This window comes from Papio anubis, chromosome 9, assembly GCF_008728515.1.
Source record: "Papio anubis isolate 15944 chromosome 9, Panubis1.0, whole genome shotgun sequence".
Classification (NCBI taxonomy): Eukaryota; Metazoa; Chordata; class Mammalia; order Primates; family Cercopithecidae; genus Papio; species Papio anubis.
This window is the reverse complement of record NC_044984.1, coordinates 48,704,565-48,722,675: the sequence shown is the minus strand read 5'-3', so window position 1 is coordinate 48,722,675 and position 18,111 is coordinate 48,704,565. Positions and strand designations below refer to the sequence as shown.

Genomic DNA, 18,111 nt, shown 5'->3' with positions numbered 1-18,111 from the left:
CAGATCGTGGTAGGGAAAGGAGCCCATCCCACAGACCGTGAACTGGGGAGGAAAATGCTGAAAGGAGAAATGGGGCCACATGTGCTCCAATGGGCTTGGATTATAAATTCAGCCTGTGTGGAGTCAATAAAAAGATAAGCGGAGAGAGTCCCACGCATGGACAACCTCATTTGTTCACAGGCTGGGCCAGCAAAGAGCCTTCATTAGAAATTGGCTTTCACCTTCTTGCCTATATTTCTCTCCCTTACAGTAATATCACTGCCTGCAATAATCCCTTTAGTATGCTTTGGGATTTTCAGGTCAGTGGTTTATCTTGCACCCGGGACACCCCAGCCCCAGCCAGGGAGCAAGATCCTGGGACTGCTAGTTCCTGGCTTCTACCTCTTCTCAGACTTGGCCATTGCCCCAAGCCTGAGTCCCCAAGTCAGGCCACCTAAGCTGGTGGATGCTGCTCAGAGGTTCCTGGGACCTATGGAGGAGGTAGTGGGGAGGGAGAAGGACAACTCCTTTGCCCCCACAGGCCCCACCCAGCTTTCTCTGTGGAGAGATTGTCCCAGGAGGGTAGCAACCCGACCCTATTTCTTCCCATAAAAAGCCCTATTTTACGAGCCGGTTTCACTGGCCCCCTCACCAAATGTTCCAAAATGAAGGAAATGTCTTAAAAGCAGTCTGGAAATGGAGCCGCTGCTATTGGGCTTTAGTTTCCTAAGCCAGTTGTAGTGGCACAGAAAATACCTTTTCTGGGCGGGATTGCCCTGTTGGGCCACCCAGATCTCCTGCCTCACCGCAGAGCTGAGGCGGGTTGACTGGGGCCCTGATTCTCTGGCTTTAGCTCCTACTTTAAGGCTCGGACCTAGTCCTCCTGATCAAAGTGAGCTTGCGGCATTTTTATGAGATCAACTTCAGTGACTCTTTATTAGCGATCAGATGCCTGGGTCGAAAATGCAAAAGGAAACAAACAGCTAATCAATCCAAAAAGGAAAAGGAAAAAAAGAGAGAGGTGGGAAGGCATGGGGTGAAAAAATTCAGGTGACACAAAGCAAAAAGATTCCAGTCACCAAAAACAAAAACAAAAAAAGATCTTTTGCCCCCAGCAAGAATCGTTTGTTTGGGATCTGTTCCAGCCTCCAGGCCCTGCCTTCTGCCTGCACATTCGGCCCTGATTTCCGGAACCTGGAAGCCTAGGCAGGCAGTGGGGAACTCTGACTTGCCTGTGCTCTGAAGCTTGATCCGAAAGCTTCCACAGTGAGGACTGCTGTGTGGGGTGAGTGTGGTGGCCTATGCCTCCTTGCCCCAGCAGGGAAGGTGCCTTCTGCTCAGGATTTACAAGTCTCCCCCATTTTGTTGCTTTCCTCTCTGCGGGCTCAGTGGCTTTCTCCTCACTACAGTCAGAAGTTGAGTTACAGGAAGATTCGCCAGAGATTTATCGCCTGGCCCCAAACTTGGAGAGCCTCGTTGTCATAAACAGCCGTCTATTGTCTAGACTTTTATCTCCGGGTATGGATCGTGCATTAGCGAGGCTCAGGAGACATGGGGCTGGCTCTGTGGGGTGTTTGTGCAGCCGGTGCCTGCCCCCAGGCCCCAGGGGTTTCTTTGGGTCAGTTTATGAGAGTGCACACATTTGTGTATGCTCTTGAAGCTGGGCAGGTACGCCTGAGTGTTCAGGAGTGGAGGCCCAAGGTAGGGAAGTCTCTTTTTCTCTGTGTCTGGGAACATTCCGGTGCGTGTACTTGTGTGTTGGGTGAGAATTTGTCATGGTATGCTTTGTTTCTGGGGCATTTTAAGTGTTCCTGCCTGGGCTTTTTCGGGTTTTATTAACTTGCATCTGCTTGGCCTGTTTATGTCCCTTCCAAGCAGATCATCTGGTGTTTTTCAATATTAGACTGCATTGTGTGTATTTGGCTTCTCTGAGGAAATGGTTTTGGGTGATACCTTCCCAGGCTTACTCCCTCAGATTCCCCCACCCACCCTGAATCACACCTCAGCCTCTGCCTTCACCAGGTTGTCTGACACGGCCCCATTCTCTGCAAGTCCCTAAATCTCCAAAGTGCCTGCCAATTTTATGTCACAGACATGAAGCACATTTTTGCAGGGTGAAGTCTGGCTATCTCTATCTTTCCCACACTAGGGGGAAGCGTCCAGCTCATAAACCACCTCACTAACTGGGGCTCCCCTTCCCAGACCGAGGGGACATAAGAAAGGGCTTCCCCAGTCCATTTCAACTGTTTAAAATACTATCCACGGAACTCTAGATACTGCCAAAGAGAGCCTGCTGTTTCCTCCCTGGGTCTTCCTGGCTACCCCTCCAGCCCCTTGAGCCGAGGCATTTTGTAACATAAGTGACACTTTGCCCAGATTAAACATCTATGGCAGAGACACTTATCACTTTAGATCTTGGGGTCAGAGTTGCTTTGAAAGCCAGGATCATTTAACATCACCAGAAATAATCAAATCCTCCCCCTTTGTTTTTTATGATGAGAACACGGGGTAAGAGAGCACCAGGCACTGAGGCCTTGGAGCTCCACCAACCAATACCCCTGCTCTTGGCGTCTCCCACCCGGGACTTAGATCCTCAGGTTCCTAATATCCGGGAGGTGCTCTCAATCAGAAAGGTAAAGTGAGGGGTGGGGGCATATCCCAGAGGCCATTTTTCCAGTTAAGGAGGGTGGAGGTGACAACAATTAGAGGCTTTTGGAGCATCAGATTGACCCAGAATTCCCCATCATTGTTTTCTGTGCATCTTTCCCTTCCCTTGCCATTAGAATTTCAATTTAAAAAGCAATGATCAGACCTTAAAATGAGCCCAGAGGAGGCGAAAACGAGCTGTGAGGTCCAGGAAAAAGGTAAGTCCTCCGCAGATATCCCCACACCAATTAATTTTCTTTCCTTCTTTCTCTCTGTTCATCCCCAGCGCTACCCTGGAGGAAAAGGATCAAGAATCTCAGTTCAGGATCCTTCCTCCCTGAGCCTTCGAGCTAAGCCCACTGCCCACCGCCAAAGGCTGCCGCGGCGGATCCGGGGCTCTTTCGGTCTCGCCGGCCGGCTGCGGCGCCGCCTTACGCTCCCGGTCTCCCTGTCTCCCTCCATTCTTGCGTCACCCCTCCCCTAGACCAACAAATATCCAATATATTTGTTTCTCCTCACCCCAGGCCTCCGCGCAGCCCGCTCAGCGCTCAGGGATCGCTGCCCCCGCACCGGGTCCTTACGCGCTTTGCTTCCAGTCCCACCGATTACAGCCTCTTTCTTTGCTAGCTGCCCGGGTAAAACGCTTCTGTTGCATTTTCCTGCTTCTCTCCCTTTCTTTCCGCCTCTGGATCTGAGGAATAAATAAAACAGTCTCCTACGGCACCAGCCCTCCCCACCCCTGCTGCCTCACTTCTCCTCCTTACCGAGTGTACCGCCTTGTTTTCTGAAGGAAACCGTAACATTCAGACATTTAAGATGTAAATGAACTTTTCTTTATGACGTTTAATTTTCTCTCCAATTCTTAGGTCCTGCTCCGCTTCGCAGTGGAATGGAACGGATTTAGAAGCCTGCAGTAGGGGAGTGGGGAGTGGAGAGAGGGAGCCCAGAATTACAGACAGCGGCCAGAGATACAGAAGACCCGGAGATACAGAGAAAAAGAGAGGCGGGGGAGGGGAGGAGGAGGAAGGAGGGAGGGAAGGGTTCCCAGCTGGCGAGGAGCGGAGCCAGAGAGAGAAAAAGACAGAAAAGTTTCCCAAAGTCTTCATTAGTTGATTTCCCTGTCCGCCGCTTTCCCCGGCCGGCTCACCCCCAATAAAGGAAGGAGGGGCGTCTTTATTTTTTTTAAGGCCCCAAATAGTCCGATGTTTACAAGACCAGAAATGCCACGGCCGCGTCCTGGCAGAGAAAAGGCTGAAATGGAGGACCGGCGCCTTCCTTATAAGGTACGATGCTAACTTGACCTTCACTTTGTCATGGCGCCCCCGCCCACCCAGACTGCTGCAGGCGGCCGGGCGAGGGAAAGCAATCGCCGACCCTTGCTTCTGCCTCCCTCCCGCCTCTTTTTATCTTTCAATCTTTTTCTCTCGTCTTTCTTATTTTCATTTCCCTCCTTCTGTCTTTTTCTGCGTCTTTTTCTGTCTTTTCTTTTTCGTTTCCTTCCTTTCTTCTTTTTCTCCTCCTGTTCTTCCTGCCCCCTTTCTTTCACTCATTTCTTTTACCCTTGCCGGCTGGTTTCATAGCTTCCCTGAGTTCTCTCTTGCCTTGTTCTCAGGCACTTCATTGATCTCTTTCTCTCTCTCCCAGCCTTCTGGTCCCTTCTGGTCTCAAATCCCGGAAACAACAACAACAAAAATATTTTCAGTCCTTCCTGCATCCCTACTCTGAACTGACCTTCACAGCCCCAGCCTGACTTTTGCCCCACCCAGGTGTTCCTGGGGGTAAGGGGGAAGGCCAATTTAGGATCAAAAGAGGCTTCTCTTTGGGACCAGTGCCCACTTGGGGATGATAATGAAATTGGTTTGGATAAGACTCTGTCTTCCTCACATTGGCCCCACCTGCAAAGTCTCTGTGATCCTAGTGGCCTGGGACTGAGAGCAAAGCCTCAGGCTGTGGGGGCATGGGGAAAGCAGATCCCACAGCTCCTGAAACTATGGGGAAGGGAGCAGACTTCAAGTACCCAATTGTGATTCACCCTTCTCTGGCTTTCAGCCCCTAAAATCTTAGAGTTTTCCCTTAAGACATCTGAGGAGGAGATGTAGAGAACTAGGGATTTATAGAGATTAACGCATATGTAAAAATAAGATAGAGAAAGACTATTAGGGCCTCTCCATCTTGTCTCTTGCTGCCTCCCAGGGTCCAGCAGAGCCTCCGACATTAACTCTAATCATATCTTGTGTGGCTATAAAATAATATTATTGACACCCCTATAATTATCTATTATCCCCTTACTTGTAATGATTACAATACTACAGGAGGCATGTCTATGCTGACAAAGTAAAAATATCCTGGAAAATGAAACCAGATCAGGGGCATTCAAACTCCATCTCTTGTGCGTTCTTGAGTATGTTCCAAAATCTATAAGCTCCTGCCTAGGGTCTCCTTGATTTAGGAGTAGCCATTTTGTGGGGCTTAGGGTGATATCGGGAGACCCTACCATCTCCTTTTCCTCTACACCCCTGGCCCCTCCTCCTCTGCACAGACATCAGAGAGGGTCAGACAATAAAAGAGAAATGCTTTCTCTCTCACCCCCTACAATTATCCGAATAATTGCATGAATTCTTCCTGGAATACCACTGCGTAGTCAGGGTCAGAATTTCAGCAGGAAGTGCAGGGGACAGAATTCAAATGGGGGAAGCTGAGAGAGTCCTGCGTTCTTACATTCCCAGACTTTATAGTTCTGTCTAGTGTTACATTGTTTCTTCAGGCAAAGATCTTTGTTCGCCTTCAGTCATATTTCTCCCTTCCCCCTCCCTTTCTTTCTCTTTCCCTTCCCCCCTTTTTGAGTCCCTTTAAAGGAGACTCAGATCATCTTCTGCTCTTAATGGATGACTATAAAAGTAAAATTAATTCCCCCCTGCCCTTTAATATCAATATCTCTCCGTTAAGTATGCACATTGGTGAGAATAAACAGAATTAAGTGCTGCAACCCAAACCAGCAATTACACCCAAGGTGTTTTTTTATTTTTTTTTTTAATTTTATTTTCATTGGGTCTCGCTTATCTGGGGGTGTTCACTCTGGCAAGAGATAACCAGGGGGTATTTGTTTTTTTTTTGTTTTTTTTTTTAAACAAGTTCATTGGGGCCTGAGCCAGCACCGACCTGGTAGAAAAAGCAACCACGAAGCTAGAGAGAGAGCCAGAGGAGGGAAGAGAGCACCAGACCAAGGTGAAAGCGAACCACGCAGAGAAACACAGGCAAGGGAGCAAGGCGGCAGTTCCCGGAACAAACGTGGCAGAGGGCAAGACAGGCACTCACAGACAGAGGTTTATGTATTTTTATTTTTTTAAAATCTGATTTGGCGTTCCATGAGGAAAAGGGAAAATCTGGGGAACAGGAGTACAGAGAGAATTATCCGGGTCCTAGCTCGCCACATGAACGCCCAGAAGGAGAGAACGCTGGAAAAACCTGAGCGGGTGCCCGGGCAGCACCCGGCTCCGGTCAGCCGCTGCCCCACACGGTGCTGGGATGGGCCCACCAACTCCCCCCTCGCGGCCACCCGGGCTTCCTTGCTCTTCTTATCATCTCCATCTTTATGACGAGGCTTGTTAACAAGACCAGCGAGCTGGCCACGCACATCTATCTCAACCGCGCCCGCTCAGCCGAGCAGCGGCCGGCGGGGGGACTGGGAGGCGCTAATTAATTGATTCCTTTGGACTGTAAAATATGGCGGCGTCTACACGGAATCTATGGACTCATAAACAATATCTCTGTTGGGCGTGAGTGCACTGTCTCTCAAAGAATTTTTCCATAGGCATGTGTCAGAGGGTTCTGGATTTTTAGTTGCTAAGGAAAAACCCAAATGGGACTAATTTTAGGAGGCCCAAACAGAGTTCGTTCAGTGCCAGAAAATGCTTCCCCAAAGGGGTTGGGGGTGTTTTGTTGGAAAAATCCTTGGGTTATAGGAAAGCCTTTCCATGCTACTTGTGTAGACCCAGCCCAGTTTAATAATTACAAGGAAGCGAAGGGGTTGTGTAGGCCGGAAGCCTTTCTGTCCCGGCTGGATGCAGGGGACTTGAGCTGCTCCGGGATTTGAGAGGAACATAGAAGCCGAGGTCCAGCCTTTGCTTCATGCTGCCTCCTAAAGATTCAAAAACAAATTTTTAAAAGTGAAACCAGCCCTAGCCTTCGGAAGCTCTTGAAGTCTCAGCACCCACCCAGGAATCCACCTGCCTGTTACATGCCTCTCCAAGCCACAGTGGCACCGCTTTTCTAACTGGCAGCACAGAGCAACTCTATAATATGCTTATATTAGGTCTAGAAGAATGCATCTTGAGACACGTGGGTAACCTAATTATATAATGCTTATTCCATACAGGAGTGATTATGCAGTGGGACCCTGTTGCAAATGGGACTTTGCACTTTAAATATAGACCCCAGCTTGGGACAAAAGTTGCAACAGATAAATAGACATAAGGGAACACTTAAATAAGTAATGCATGTAGACACAGAAGGGGTATTTAAAAGACAGACATAATAGAAGCACAGAAGAACAGAAAAAAAAGACTCAGCAGATGGAGATTACCATTCCCAAAGCCTGAACTTCCTCCTGCTATTAAGATTGCTAGAGAATTGTGTCTCATGAACAGTTCATGAACCCAAAAGAATGCAATTTCAATGTATTTAGTCCACACACAGTATGTATATAAACACAACTCACAGAATATATTTTCCATACATTGGGTAGGTATGCACTTTGTGTATATATAATAATGTATTTTCCATGCAGTTTTAAAATGTAGATATATTAATATCTGGATGCATTTTCTATGCACTGGTTTTATATGCCTTATGGAGTATATACTCACATGTAGCTAAATAGACTCAGGACTGCACATTCCTTGTGTAGGATGTGTATGTGTGGTGGTTATATGTGTAAATAAAGTTTTACATGTGGTGAATATACTTGCTGTATGTAATCTTTCCCCAGTAGGTTACTTTCACATACAGTAGATAAAAGTGCCTCTGTGTGTATATTTTATTTTTCTATGCCAACAATGTACCCATAATAGAGATATCTGTGCATTTTAGACTGTGTTTCAATTTATTGGCAGCACTATGACCAGGTGTGTGTTTATGGAACATCTTTTCCATGCTCTGCATGTGGACGATGCACCTTTTGCAGAGAGCTTCCCAAACAAGGGCTGTTGGTGGGTTCAATCCTCACAGACCTGTCTTTGAAGGAAGTTCTCCACTCTGGGCCAGGTAAACTGACAAACTGAAGACTTGCCTCCTAAGCGGCTCTGGCTGGAAAAGGAGAAATCACCTGCTGGCAACGGGCTGGTTTAGATTGGCTAAAGGTCCAGCTATGTTTGGTCTTGTCGAGGCCAGTTTCTTGGCTCCTATGCCAGTCTCCAGAGGGCGGCCCGGGTCTTAGGAACCTCCAGGGCAGAGCCTCTAGCGATGAGAAGCCGGGCAGGAGGGCGGGCAGCCGCTGTGGGGACACCGAGTCCCGGCAGAAGGAAGGAGCTTAGGATAAAGGTCTAGTTCCCGCAGCCCGGCCAGCGCCTCAGACTCCGCCGCTCTTGGAGGTCTCTCACACTCACAGGGCGTCCCCCCTGGCCTAGGGTGCTCAGGGACGAGCGACTGGACAGGTCCGGGTCTCAGCGAGGCAGTCTCCACAGCTCTGGCCAGCAGGGGTCATCTCGTCCTTCGCGGGGGCACAGCAGCCCTCCAGAGGAGACCAGAGCTGCCGGCGCTGTCGGGCGCGGGAGCTGCTCGGGTCCGCCGGGGCTGTGGGCGCGCCAGGTTTCCTCTCCCTGGACCCTGGAGAGGACCGCAGCCGGGACCACGACGGTCGGGGAATTGGATCAAGGTCTCACAGCTTTCTCCACAGGGCCGGGATGCTGAGCACTCCAGGCGCGAGTCAGGGAGTGGCCCAGGCGCCCGCGTCGTCCACCAGTGGCCAGCCCGTCTTTGTTTCGGGGCCTCGGCTAGAGTGGTAACGGCGCGCACCGCGCAAGGCTGCAGCGCGGAGCAGAGAGCGAAGCTGGGGAGTCCAGCAGCAGCTGGCGCGGGCCACGGCCTCTCCGCGGAAAACCGGCAGCGCCTTCTCGACCGAGGCACACGCAGAAGGGCGGCGGTTCGGACCAAAGGCTGGGCATAGGCGCGCTGTGGAATCGGGGCCTGCCTTCCACCTCCAGCTGAATTACACCGGAACCTTCCGCGCCTCCAGGTGCAGTGCAGGGAGGACTGGCGGCTCCAGAGTGCGTTTCTCGCGTGGTCTGGGGCCGAAAAACCGCTACTGCTTTCCTGGATATAGCAGGGAGGGTGGGCAGGGGCTCTGGCCTGGCCGGAACCAAAAGTCCCCGGAGTTTGCCTTGTTCGCGGACCGGAGCCAGCGGTCCCTGCTCAGCTCTGGGTCTCAGCCATCGATCGCGCCGGATTTCCGGCTACATTAGCATCCACAGAACCCAGACTGCCAGACCCATCTCCTGCCGGCTCGATAGCGGCTTAGTGGCCTTAAATACTCAGTTTCGTCTGTGCACGTCAGAGTGGAGCAGAATGACTGCGACAATAACCAGGTCCAAATACAGAACTCACTCGGGCAATATAAGCTTATACGCGCGCAACAGCAGAATTATTGTCTACCTAAATTATCTGGATATTTCTTCCCTTTTCTTGCTCCTCAAAACCCGGCGAGAGACACGGAGTGCTTTGTCTTAAAGTTAGTGGAGTAAATTGTAGTTTAGGGGCTTAAACTGGACAAACAGTTGTAACATAGAACAAATCCTCACCCAGATGGAGAGCTCAGCTGCGCCCTAAGTGTTGGGATCGCGGTTCCAACCATGACCTCCTCTTTGGCCGGGAGACCCAAAGATTTGTTTTTCAGTCATAAGGAGGAGGCAACATCCTTCTCTGGCAACATCCCCAGTGTTTGCGTTGAGTCTCTGGACCTGCAGAGATACCACCCAACTAGGTGCCTTCTCTCTCAAATTGGAGCGTCTCTGGGAATAAATTAAAGGCCCGTTATTTGCTGCCTTCCTAAATCCCTCTTTTTCTTTTGCCAGAGATGTCCTTATTGTTGATCCTTCCTGTGTAGACACATCATAAGAGTCAGATATTCTTTTGCCTGGATTTCCTGGGATTCAGACTCCTCCTACCCTCCTCTATCCAGACCCGGGCTCAACCACCAGGCCCCTCCCCCAGCTCATGGCTGCCCAAGCTACCCGTCTTCCGTGGATGCTGCACTCTGTGGGGCATTTTTATGAGCACCCTAAGGCTTTGGGTCTCCTTCCTGTCCATACCCCTCAGCTTTGCAAAACAACTGGGGATTAGAGGTAAAAAAGAGAATGGTATTTGATCTACATTCACTAGTTTCTCTAATTATAGGAATAAAGAAAGGGAAGGAAAGAGAGAAAGAGAGATTTCAGGGCAGGAGGTGTGTCTCAGAGGCTGGACTTGGTGGGGGCTCCTAGGATTCCGGTACAGGCTCAGGAGGGTGAACGAGGCATTTGGAGGAGACTCCTTTGATAGGAGCCATACCTTTAGAAAAGGGGTGAGGGGAGGGAAGAGGCAAAAGGGTGAGAAAGAGAGAGGGCATTTCTTACCGAAGGCAGGGGTAGGTGGAGGTGCAGAGGGTTCGTGGGCACATCTGGACTCTACTACTGGCCTGGGCCTCTGGCATGGCCTGGAGAGAGTTTCTGGCTTCAAAAGGTGGAGCCTATTTTGCCAGTTCCAAGGGGTCTTTAGCCCCCTCTCAACATCTTGCAATACACAGTGTCATCTCAGAGTGAAGCCACAGGATTAAGATCATAGGGTTGAAGCTCTAGGCCCACCAACCCCACTCCATCTCAGCCCCTGGATTACGGGTTACTCTCACTGCCACAGTATCCAGCTCAGATCACCAGTGCCCCTATCCCAGCTTCTATTTGTCAAGTTCCTGCAGCACAGACCTCCTTTTCTGAAGCTGGTTTCAACCTCCTTTAGGCTGTCCACATTATTTTTATGGCCCCATGACTCCTCAAAGCTCCCTCTCCTCCCCTAAGTCTACTACCGCCCAATTTTCTCTCTGCTATAACTGCTTGGGACTGGAGATGGTAGCTCATCAACAGATCTTGGTTGCTTATACATTTTTTGTTGCCCCTGCAACCACTCTTCCTGTATTATTATTATACATTTATTATTTTTATTATTCACCTGAGCTGGAGAAAATAGAGTCGAGAACAGCTAGAAGGCTGGGACTCCCATTATTTTGGGGTAGAACTTTTGTTTTGAAAAAAATCACATAATCATAATTCATGTTTTAATTATTATTATTATCAATATTAATATGATGAAGCAACTCTGTACAAGGACTATATAAAGGGAAAACGTGCTAAAGACAGATGTTTGAATAGAAGAGTACACTACAGAGAGCTGGGGAGGCAGCTAGGGGAAGGGCAACTATCCACGAGGACTACACTAGGTACCAGCGACAGACACAGAGAACAAGACACAGATTGACAGAGAAGCTCACAGAAGTCAAGTTTAAAGCACATGGAAAGAGAATATTGCATATCTTTGTCCCCTCACTCCTTTTGGAGTGTTCTGGTCTCTCTTCTCTATTAGGTTGGGAATCAGGTTAGTTTGGAGTGGTAGAGCTCAAATCCAGCACCCTAGAGCCCAGAGGTCACAGGAAGGGCTGCATAAAGGGGGTACAGTGGGTGACCAGGAAAGGTGGGGAATGCTTCATGCCCAGGGGAAGCCCACAGGAGACTGCAGACAGCTGGAGTGGTGGTAATTTGGGGGAACTTGTACATGGGTGAAACAAGTATGTGTGGCTGGGAAATTGTCAGGTGTCAGATATCTAGTGGGGGATGAAGGCATGTGATTGTATCTCCACTCTGCTGGGCCATGTGGGGACTATGAGGCTGCCTGCTTGCAAGTGCACTAGGGAGGGTGGGGTGGGCCCAGTGCTGTGCTGGGCTCAGCTGTGTGTATATGTTTGCCTTTGCCTCTGCCTGTACAGAAGCTCTGTGCTGGTGGGAGAGCAAAAAGCTCGGTGGATTGCCCTTGGAGAGTTTGTTAGAGGAGACTCTCCCCATATGGGAAACCCTCCAAGTCAGCAGGCCAGTTTCACACTGTCCAGGCTGCAGTTAATTCCCATCAGTGCCCTGCTTCTCACCCCTCTTTCTCCTGGAAAGGGCGGGACAGCAGATGGGAGGCTGGGGGACACTTGGAGAGAAGGATAAAAATGAAGTGCAGAAAGGTTGATGGTTCTCTCACTGCTCCTTTCTCTGAAGCCAGCCCAGCATCTACTGGACTGGGGCTGGGGTCTGAAGGAGTCTGGATGAAAGGCCTTCCCACTCAGAGAAGCCATTCTCAGACCTCCAATGGGTTCTAGGGCTGTGCCCCTCCCTCTGCTCTGGTCCATGTGCTAGGCTGTGGAGGTTTGCGGGCCAGGAGGCAGAGGCAGCCAGTCTGAAGACAAAGGGCAATGTTGGGGGGGGTGGGCGGGGAAGAGAAGGGAGTTGGGTGGGGGGCTGCAGCGCCCCCCTCCTTCATTGTCACCAGCCTGGGAAACTGGGGCTGAGTGGGGCCTCAATGACTGGTAGCCCCTTTAAGGGCGAATTCTCCTCCCGCCTCATAAATTACTCTGGTCCAGCCTCCAGCGGCCATGACCATGAACGCCAGCCGGGAAGGGAGAATCAGAGGCCTCCGCTGTGGCTGCCAGAAACTCACCAGGCCAATCAGTGTGGTGCTCTGTAGCCCCATCTACAGCCTCTTGGACTTTCTTTCTGGAGAGCCAGGTGGGGACCTCTGGGGTGGCTACTGAACCTGAGGCTGTGTCCTCTGGGCTCTCAGGTCCCTGCTTGCTGCATCAGGCCCGCAGCCGCCACAGGCAACGAAAGAGTGGATGGCAGCACACCTGTGAACAGATGTTCACCCGGTGCGGGCAGGGGGCTCAGGAGAGGGCTGGGGACCAGGACACTGTTCTGGTCCTAGAGGGAACATGAGGCTGATAGTCCTTGTCCACAGCCCAGCCAGCCAAACGCCCAAGCTTCAGCCCACTGGATGTCCTGGGGAACCCAGACCCAAGCAGGCTCCGGGTCTTGCTGATCATTTTCTCACAAACCACACTTCCTCCTTGATTCCCCACTTCCTCCAGCCCTGCCAGAGCCACCTGACCCCCTCAGCTCTCTCTGCTGACCCTCCACCCTCCTCTCTACTCCCAGCCTCTTCTAACCCCACCGACTGTGAGGTCGGGGTGCCTTGGTTCCACTGGCCCTGCTGTCCGCTCCTGCAGGCAAAGAGAATTAAGACCACGGAAGGGAAGTAGAGGAAGGGGACATCTGGGCCGCGGCTTCTCCAGATCCCCAGCGGAGGTGCAGCGCCCCAGTCCCGCCTCAAATAAACCAGCCAGTAGCACCTCAGCCTTCCTGGCCCTGCCAACCGCGGGCAGCTGCGGGCTTCGGCTCTCCCTGGCTAGGTTTCTTCCCTTCTCTCTGGGACCTGGCAGGGTGTTTTGGGTGTGTATGGGAGGGAACCACGAACAAAACAGACAAGAGGATGTCCAGGGAGGGCCTGCCAGAGACGCCTGGCGTTCTAAGCGGGGACTGTGTTCTAGGCGGCCCCCTCTTTTGCTCTTTGCCAAGGACAGGCTCAGTCTGGGGCTGGCGCCCGTGTCCTGCCCGCTAAAAGAAGGAGAGAGCTTGCTCTCTCAACAGAAGTCTTTTCTTTTTCATTCTCCGGTTCTGAAACCAGATCTTGACCTGCTGGTCACTAAGATTCAAGCGGTCTGAGAGTTCCCTCCGGCGCTGGCGTGTGATGAACTCGTTGACCAGAAACTCGCCCTCCAGCTCTGCCAGTTGCAACTTCGAATAGGGCTTGCGCTTCTTCCGAGAGCGGCTGTGGATCGGGTACCAGGGCGCGCCTGGGTGGAGATGAATGGCAGGGGTTGGCCAGAGGATCAAAGGGTGAACAGTCCAGTGCCCTCGGCCCTTCCCCAGACCCTTTCACCTTGGCCTCACGCCTGGACTCCAGGCCCTTTCTCTGCCTTCTGTTTGCCGCCAGTCATGTGAATCCCCTCTTCTACCCAGACCCCCATCCCCACCAACTCCCCCACCTTCTTTACTCTTTTTTTCTTTCATTCCTTGCCCTTACCTCCTCAACCCTACCTCCTGCTGCAGTATTCATGACCCTTCTATGTCCCTGCCCCTTCTTTCTCCCCAAACCTCTCCCCAATTTTCTTCTTCCCTATTTCCTGGTCCATTCCTCTCACATCCTTCAGGATTGGATCCCGGATCAGTTAGAACAGACATGGGCGAGTGGCAGAGTAAATTTGTCCACTGGCATTTCTTTTGAAATGTAAGTAAGGGGGGTCTGTGGGAAGGTGGAGGGAGAGGCGCCTGGGAGAACTAGAGCCAGGCTTTCTGTCCCTACCTCCTCACCCCCAGGCCTGGGGAGTCCCCGTCAGGATCCCCTAACTCCAGAATCCCTGCCGCCTCCAGCCGCGGGCGGACGAAAAAGGAACTCTCTCTAGTTATTTTATGGGGGTATTTACATGTTTATAGGCTCCCCCCACCCGCACTTCATTTTAAAAGAAGCTCTTCCTTGCCACACATTCTGTTACCCCAGGCGTCCCTAGCTCAGTCCTGCCCTGCCCGCCCTGGTAAGACGTCGGGTTTGAATCCGCCGCGTGAGTGGCCGGGGTCCTTACCGCTGGCCGAGAGCCCGCCGCCAGGGTTCAACGGCGATACCAAGCTGCCGGGGTCGCCTGCGCCGGCGCCCTTGTTGCCCTCGTTGAGCAGGGACGAACTGGAGTCGGATTCCAGCGACTGGCAGGAGGGCGGGTCGTGCGGGGGTCCTGCGCCGCCGTCGCCACCGCCACCGCCCGCCGCGTAGTCGTACTTGAAGCCTAGCGCAGGCGGCCCCGACGGCTCCAGCGGGAGCAGCGCTGCCCCGGGCCCGGCTCCCGGATCGCGCCCGCGCTCCTCACGCTTCAGGCCCCCGCCGCCACCCTCGGCGCACGGCTCACGGTAGTAACCCTTGCTGTCCTCCACGCGCGCCAGCTCGCACGTGCGGCCGAAGGGAGGGTTGAGAGACACTGGGCTGCCGAGGTAGGGCTGCGGGTAGCCATTGCACGGCTCCGCCGACGGCCAGGGCAGGGAGCATACGTTGTCGCGGCGTGGGTAGGACAGCGAAGGAAGCCCGGGAAGCTGCGCCCCGGACGCGCGGAAGTTGGGAAAGTAGAAGGTGTCTCCCGTGTGGATGTTTACCAGAGGCCCCACAAACCCGGGATTCAGGAGATTATGCTCGCCCATTTCCGCGGGGCCCGACCGGCAGCTTCTACTTTATTGCTATCTGACATTAAACATAGTTAAACCTGCACCGGCCACCCATTGGCCGCCCCGCTCACGTGGGCGCAGCCGCCAGGGGGAGGGGTGGGGACAACGGATCCCCCCTACCATCCCGCACCAACTCCAACTTCCCCCTTCCCCAATCCTGGGGGTTAGTGGGGGAACAAAGGGCGGAGGCAGGTTTATTTGCTGAATTCTGATTAAAAAAAAAAACATATATATATATATATATAATCTAACGCAGAGAGTAAAGCAATTGCCCAACACGGAGCAAGAGAGAAAAAAAAACATACACACACCAAAAAAATGCCCGCATATACACACCCCTATAACCTGCACCCCCTACCCCATGTATTATCTTATCACCAACAGCTGGCCAAGCACAGCCCGTCCCTCTTTAATTAGTTTCTTTATTAACTAAAACCGTTGGAATTTACAATATCTCCCCAATAAATTACTATTAGATATTGTGTCATATAAAGTTTACTGGCTGTTTAAGGAGACGGATGAGCCCTTTGGCTCGGGGTTTATTTACAGTAGAGGCGAAGTGGGGGTAAGGACAGGTTTCCCTGCCGTTATCTCTCCCAGTCCCAGCTGCTGCTGCACGCTTCTTTATCAGCTCTTTATCCCCAGGAATTTGTAGAGACATTTGGAGTCTTCTTCCCCAGTACTCAAGGATAAGATAATGCCGGGTTTTCCGCTGGAACCGGGAGCCACCCAGCCTCACACCTCCACTCACCTCTAGAGGAAGGATGCGAAAGAGAGGCAGAGAATGCAGCAAAAGGAGGTGCCTAGCTCCGCATGGACCTGCCTGCCTGCTCCTGAAAATCTGGGGGCTAGAACTACTCTTCTGCTGTCATTTCCGGGGGACCGAGGAGCTTCTGGGGGCCTCCTGGAGTCTTTGCAGCGGAAATCTTTGGACCCCCTAATAGGGCTTAAGTGGCCTGACAGGGGCCTAATTCTCACTGCGGAGGAGACATCCGCACCCCAGACCCGGCCCAGCCTTCTCCTGGGACCATCAGATAGCAGTGCAGAGGCCCGCAATAGGTTGCCTCCTGAGGGGGCTGGGATAGAGGGGGAAAAACCTTGAAGAATTATCTTATTGGGGGGTGAAATTATATTTATGGTGAAAACTCAGAAGCTCCCTCCAGAGAAGGCCGAGAAGCAATGCTGGCTATTGGTGAGATAATCAACATCTGCAAAACCACAATCCGATCTCAACTAGGTCCACAGAACACAGCCAAGCGGATTAAAAAGAAAGACAAAATAAAACTCCCCCAAACCAGATGTATTCTTTTGGGGTCTAATAGAGAAAACACTCGAATTTCCATGTGATTTTTCGAGCTCCTAACCAATGCACGGCTTAAGTAATACAGGGTTGGATAAATAGTTCAGTAAACGTCTAAATACGAAAAAATACCAGAAGATTGAAAGAAAATTGGAGACAGAGAGTCGGAGAGAACGCAAAACAAACCCATTTAGGTGAAAGTTAAATATCAGAGAAAGCCTGAGAATAAGCCGAAGCTACAAAAGCAGATCCAAGCAGAGAAGATTCTCCCTTTTTTTTCCTCTCCCTCCCCTCTCTTCTCTGCAGGACGCGGCAGAGAGAAACGCAGATTCTTTGAATTCCACCGCTCCCCGGGCGATTTCATATCCCAAACCGTAGCTGCTCACTCCGACAGAAATGTGTCCCCGCGGGCGCCGCCCTGCCCGGAGCAGTTCGAAGCTCGCAGCTCGGTGCCTGCCCCTCGCCCTGCAGGGCCGGTTCCCCTTCCCCGCCCCTGCTCGCCTAGCTGCCCGGCCTGGCCTGGCCCCTCCCGCCCCCAGAAGCCGCCTCGCGTTAGGCCCACTTGTCGGAACTTAGGGCAAGCTATGGGCTGCAAACCCGAAGCGGTCACCTTCGGTTAGAGCCGGTGGCGCCAAGGAATGAGCAGGAGACTCAGCCTGGATTGGCCTTTTTGTGGCTAATTGATAAGGGGCTTCGAGGCTGCGGAGAGGAACATCCCTCAGCTGCAAATTCCAGGTCACAGCATCTGTAACATCTTATTTCCCCTTCTCGAGCCGTATTGATGAGCGCCATTAAAATTTCAGTTTTTAAAAAACATTTTATTTGAGGGTTATTTTGGTCATAAAGGTAAACAGGGTGTGACTTTAATATTGCTGATGATTTCAATCAGAACATCGTGCGGGCAGCTAGGTCTCCGCCCAGGCTCTCCAGGCCTCTGCGCTCAGCCGCTATTGTTGGTGTGAGGGATGCCGAGCTGGACTTTGCCAAATAATCACTACCCTTTGTGGGGTGGAGTATTCTCCTCGTTCTCTTTTCCCTTTCTAGATAATTCCAATCTCCTAGAAAAGGGACCCCGAGAGGAAGATCTCAGCCTCTCCCCATTCCCTCCACCCCAGCAGGCAAATCCCAGGCCGGGAGCTCTGCTCGCTGCCCTCCCGAGCCAGGCCGCAGAGCGCGAGGAGCAGTGGCCACAGGGCGGCGGATGCAACACAGGAGAAATGAAGATTGGGTGAAGGCTTCCTTCTTCCAGACATGCGTTTCTTCTAGCCTGATTTAGCCCCATCAAAGGGGGCTATTTTCCCCAGGTTTTGGACTCTGCGGGCAAAGAAGCACGCACAAACCCCTCTTCCTTCTCTGTAGCTGACCCTGATTCCTCTCAAGGAGAGCTGCCGACAACCACTAGCAAAATTCGCATCCCTAGTGTCCTGCTCCCTGAGACCCACTGGGAACCTAGGGGTTTTCAGGACCCTGGCAAGGACCCAGGTAATCTAAGCGTCCAGCCTTCCGGTGCACCACCGAGGCTCTGTTTGCGGTTAAGGAAACCCGCGACACACGCAGCTCAGGCACCCGTTTTTTAAATCGGGCTCAGACAAAAATGCCGCTCCCAACCTGGGTCCCCGGGACCGGCGGGAGGCTCGGGTGAGATCCTTCAAATCTAAATCCAGTCTCGGCGAGAGCTGCTCGCGGGAAGCAGGCTGGGACTGGGTGAGGAGACTGGGAGGGACTCCAGCCGGGCTTCACCCGCCGACATTTCGCTGACCACGCGCAAAACTATAGGTGGTCGGGCCGAGGCGGAGCGACTGGTGCGAACTCTCCCTCACATTTATCAAATCACAAGGCCAGAGCGGTGGCCTGCCTGCT

At 52.1% G+C, this 18,111-nt stretch overlaps 1 protein-coding gene and 2 long non-coding RNA genes across 3 annotated transcripts; 1 reads left to right on the top strand and 2 right to left on the bottom strand.

Annotated features, from left to right (window-relative positions):
- Positions 1-1,996: 1,996 nt before the first annotated feature.
- Positions 1,997-3,497, bottom strand: LOC116268876. Its single transcript, XR_004176074.1, has 3 exons — positions 3,390-3,497; positions 3,145-3,310; positions 1,997-2,918 (listed from the first exon to the last, which is right to left on the bottom strand). It is a non-coding gene; the product is annotated as an uncharacterized LOC116268876 (long non-coding RNA).
- LOC116268875 lies at positions 3,169-6,405 on the top strand. The gene is made up of 3 exons (XR_004176073.1): positions 3,169-3,260; positions 3,492-3,908; positions 5,758-6,405. It is a non-coding gene; the product is annotated as an uncharacterized LOC116268875 (long non-coding RNA).
- A 4,514-nt stretch (positions 6,406-10,919) lies between these two features.
- On the bottom strand, positions 10,920-15,067 carry HOXC12 (homeobox C12). The gene is made up of 2 exons (XM_003906471.5): positions 14,324-15,067; positions 10,920-13,537 (listed from the first exon to the last, which is right to left on the bottom strand). The coding sequence occupies exons 1-2, from the start codon at positions 14,925-14,927 to the stop codon at positions 13,299-13,301; spliced, it is 843 nt and encodes a 280-aa protein (XP_003906520.1). The 5' UTR covers positions 14,928-15,067; the 3' UTR covers positions 10,920-13,298.
- Positions 15,068-18,111: the final 3,044 nt, after the last annotated feature.

Excerpts from the sequence above, each read along its gene's own strand:
- HOXC12 (XM_003906471.5), bottom strand. The coding sequence starts at position 14,927 with ATGGGCGAGCATAATCTCCTGAATCCCGGGTTTGTGGGGCCTCTGGTA. Across the intron at positions 13,538-14,323 it reads CGGCGGGCTCTCGGCCAGCG|GCGCGCCCTGGTACCCGATC; the intron begins GTAAGGACCCCG and ends ATCTCCACCCAG.